At 42.6% G+C, this 3785-nt stretch overlaps 1 protein-coding gene across 1 annotated transcript in view; it reads right to left on the bottom strand.

Annotated features, from left to right (window-relative positions):
- The window catches only part of DNAH5 (dynein axonemal heavy chain 5), a 290518-nt gene that overhangs the window by 201207 nt on the left and 85526 nt on the right, over nucleotides 1-3785 (bottom strand). The window contains exons 24-25 of the mRNA XM_013008527.2: nucleotides 2497-2737; nucleotides 1599-1798 (exon numbers count right to left, since the gene is read on the bottom strand). Coding sequence (XP_012863981.1) covers nucleotides 1599-1798; nucleotides 2497-2737 — 441 coding nt within the window. The remainder of the gene's footprint in view (nucleotides 1-1598; nucleotides 1799-2496; nucleotides 2738-3785) is intronic.

The following is a 3785-nucleotide window of genomic DNA, read 5'->3' as shown; positions in this document are numbered from 1 at the left end:
TGAGAGGAATTTATGGACGAGTATCGGACGTATGGGCTAATATGAGACTTATGGACATGATCTGGAATGGGCGGGGATGTTTTCTCAGTATACAATTGCTCTTTGATATAAAGCCCTCTCTTATACATGAGTGTCTCTGGACTTGTTTCTCTAGTCAACTTGGACTAACACATGGACATAATGTTTTCCCTTTAGATCCAGAGCAGTAAAACTGTTTGCTACTGAGTCATAGTGGCTCTTTCTGTAGGACAGAGTAGAACTGTCCCTGTGAGTTTCTAAGACTGTAAGTCTTTTTTTTAATTTATGAATTCTATTGACATATAATTCACATATCATATAATTCAATAGTTGAAACATATTAAAAGGAGTTGTACAATTAACACCACAATCAATTTTAGAACATTTTCTTTTTTGTGCTCATTATTATTAGCTCCCCATTTTCCTCAACCTCCCCGATATAACCCCAAGTAACTTATAATCCTGTTACTGTTTCTATAGCTTTACCTATCTTGGATATAATATAAATGAGAAAAATTTTTAAATAATAACAAAGTAAAACAGAAAATCTCCATTGAAAAGATAACAGAAAATAATAAAAACCAAACCAATTGAAAACGAGTCTAAAAGGAGAATGATAGGGTGTTAAATTTTAACCTGACTACTTCTGCATGAGTCCACTTTCTGATGTAGTGTCTGATAGCAATAGCAAGACTATCCAAATCCATGGCCAGTGATTAGAGGGATTCACCAGAGGCCAATCCAAGTGGATCCCCCGCTAATGGATTTTGGGCTTTCATTGTCATTCACAGCCTTCTGCACAACGGATGCTCAGAATTTAAGCTCTAATACTGTTCCCTCCTCCAGTTTTGGATTTTACTATTTAGAGACTATAAATCTTTGGGGGAGTAGAAAGCCTCATCTTTCTCCAAAGGAGTGCACGGTGGTTTCAAACTACTGGCCTTGCCATTAGCAGCCCAACACATAACCCACGATGTCCCTGGGGTTCCCTCTGCCTAGCAGGAGAGGCTTAGAATCAGTGGTGGGACTCAGGAACCCTGGTTCCAAGTTGGCTGCAACTGTTCTAAAGGTTTGTTATGAGTCAGGAGTGACTCAACAACAAGTTCTCTTTGATTTAAATCTAGTCTGTACCGGGGTCTGCCTTGCTATTAAAGAACAGACACAACAAAGAGTTTCCGGGTCATAAATGTTGGGAGAAGTGGTTTTCCAAGTAGAAGGACCATTCTGGAATTCAGAATGATTCTGGCCCCTGGCCTCCTGAACATGCTGTGCTAACGGTCTGACACGCAATGAGGCTTGTCGGCAGCAAAGTTGAAATACTCCGCAAAGTCCAAGTGGCTAATTGCCTGTTGCATCATGTTGTACCATCAATGGAGGCATCCCGCAGAGGGAGGGTAATGAAATAAACAGTGTTTCCCATGCTGGTCCAAAGGCTAGCGCTCACACAAGTAATTTAAACATTGGCTAAAGGGAAAGGGGAGGTGAGTGATTTTTATCGTGTGCTTTTTTATGAATTTCCCGTGAAATCTGTGTTTTGATCATTCTCGATAGTAAGGTAAAAAGAAGGGTGGTTTTCCTACCTGCTGCTCAGCAGCGAACCCAGCAACATCAAGCTGTCCTCCATGCTGGCGATGATTTCAGACGTGCTGTCCCCTCGCAGCAGCAGTTCTCCGCGGCTCTTAAAGCTGCCGAACATGAAGGACTTGTTGTCCCATTCATTGATCACTTGCTTCAGCTTTTGCTCAATGTCTCTCTCCTTCACTGCGCTGATGCAGATGTCCTAGCAAAAGTGCAAGCGCTGGTCTTACTACATGTCAAACCTCTTTGTCATAGGCTCTCATAGAACAGCAAACCTTTCCTTCCAAGCGATGCCATGATCACTTCAATTGATCGCTATACCTATATCTGTAAGATTACTGAATTGTAATTTGTTGCTATTGTCAGCTGCCCTCAAATCAGTCCCTGACTCCTGGTGGCTCCATACACAATTCTAGCTGGCCCTGCACCACCCTCATGGCGTTGTGGATTCAGCTGTTTTTAGTGTTCGAGCTTTCCGAGATGGATCTTTCGAAGGAGATTTCTAGGCCTTTCTGTTGATATATAAGTAAACACTCTCTGTCTTCATCTAGAAACTCCCCCTGGAAGCTGTTCAGCATCAGAGCAGCATGTAAGCCTCCCATGACTTCATAGGCAGTTCTGTGCGAAGTGCTTGTCCACGAACCGAATGCAGTTCTCCCATCTGGAAAGCCGGGCTTCTCCCATGGAGACAAAAATCTTTTCATGATCTCTCCATGCAGGGATGCATTCTGATAGCCCCTCACCCATCACAGATCTTGTCACACTAAAGAAACATGTGTTAAAGCACAATTGTCCTAACTTGATTTACTGAACCTGCATCCTGCATTGTACAAATGCTCTTCAAATAAATCTCGTGAGATCGGCAATATCCCACCACATCAGGCTCTCTTTCAACTGTACCTCAATTTCTTCTTTGTATTTTAGAAGTGGTGTCTCCATAATATTCCTGAGCTTGAAGGTCTCATTGCCCACATCCAGACTATGGCCTGTAAGAGTGCCTATCCGTTCCCAGTGCCTCGTCATCATGGCCTTACTGGCCATGTGCTCCAGCAGGGGACAGCACTCGCTGAAATCATCGATGGTTTTCTTCAGGTCCAGAAAAGCCTGCCAGTCCTTCAAGGCCCTGGGCAGTTTGCGACACCTGTGAAAAGAAGCCAGGGTGAAAGGCCAGTCAGACAGGTGCCCAAAAGAAGTCACCAGTCCAAGATTATCTGCCAACACATCTACCATTTCCAAATGCTACCCTATTCTCCAAATGTCACACATCAGAGCATGTCTTGCCATACAAGATGCTGATATTCACATCACAGAAAGTCACCCCTTCATATCAGGACAGGTTTCTTTTGAATTTCTCATGACAATTAACTAGGTAAAAATCATTATTTTGAAGCCTTTAAATTCAGTTCTACAAGTGTGATTATTAAGAACCTACCTACTACAAAGCACAACATAGTTCATCATATTGTCAACTGAAATAAAGACCAAATGACCTTTCAGTTCTTTGGGGTATAACACTTAAAATGGTGTGCTGAGTGAAATAAATTAGTTACAAAGGGCAAATATCACATGATCCCACTTAAATGAAATACCTAGACTAATCAACTATGTCAAGACCAATGTTTTTTATATTAACAGTTGGCGTGGGAGATAAAAGGGAAAAAAGAGCCTCATTGCTTAGGTGGTGGGATAGTTAAAGTTTTCTGTCAACTTGACTGGGCCAGGATTTTCATTGGTTTGGCAGTTAACAACTACTAATCCCTAATGTTATGATCTCCTAGAAAGTCAGGCTGCTTCCCATGTAGGTAAACACTGTGGAAATGCTTGATTGCTTTTGCCAGGTTTGGATCCTGCTTCTGGCTGGTCCACCTCTGGTTCTTTAGAGTTGGGCCAGTGGCCTGCCATATTGTCTGCTAATCCTGGGAGTCATCAGCTCTCTGATATCTCAGCTGCCAACTTTGGATTCATTGCCCTCTCCGACCACAAAGGTGACTTGCCAACCTTGGATTCATTAGCCTCTGCAGCCATAACCCTGCTCTCTTTCTTGGGTTCATCAGCCCTTAGAGCTCCATAAGTCAGGAGAACCCTCTAACCTAACATCTGATCCATAGCTTGAAACTTGCCTGCTTCTGAAACTGTGTAAGACATTTTCTGGGTATAAACATATCGTGTGTGTGTGTGTGTGTGTGTGT

Source organism: Echinops telfairi, unplaced genomic scaffold (assembly GCF_000313985.2).
Source record: "Echinops telfairi isolate 266 unplaced genomic scaffold, ASM31398v2 ScPeMD7_7469;HRSCAF=8507_1, whole genome shotgun sequence".
Taxonomy (NCBI): domain Eukaryota; kingdom Metazoa; phylum Chordata; class Mammalia; order Afrosoricida; family Tenrecidae; genus Echinops; species Echinops telfairi.
Note: the sequence above shows the minus strand (reverse complement) of the source record. Positions and strands in the feature narration are given on the sequence as shown.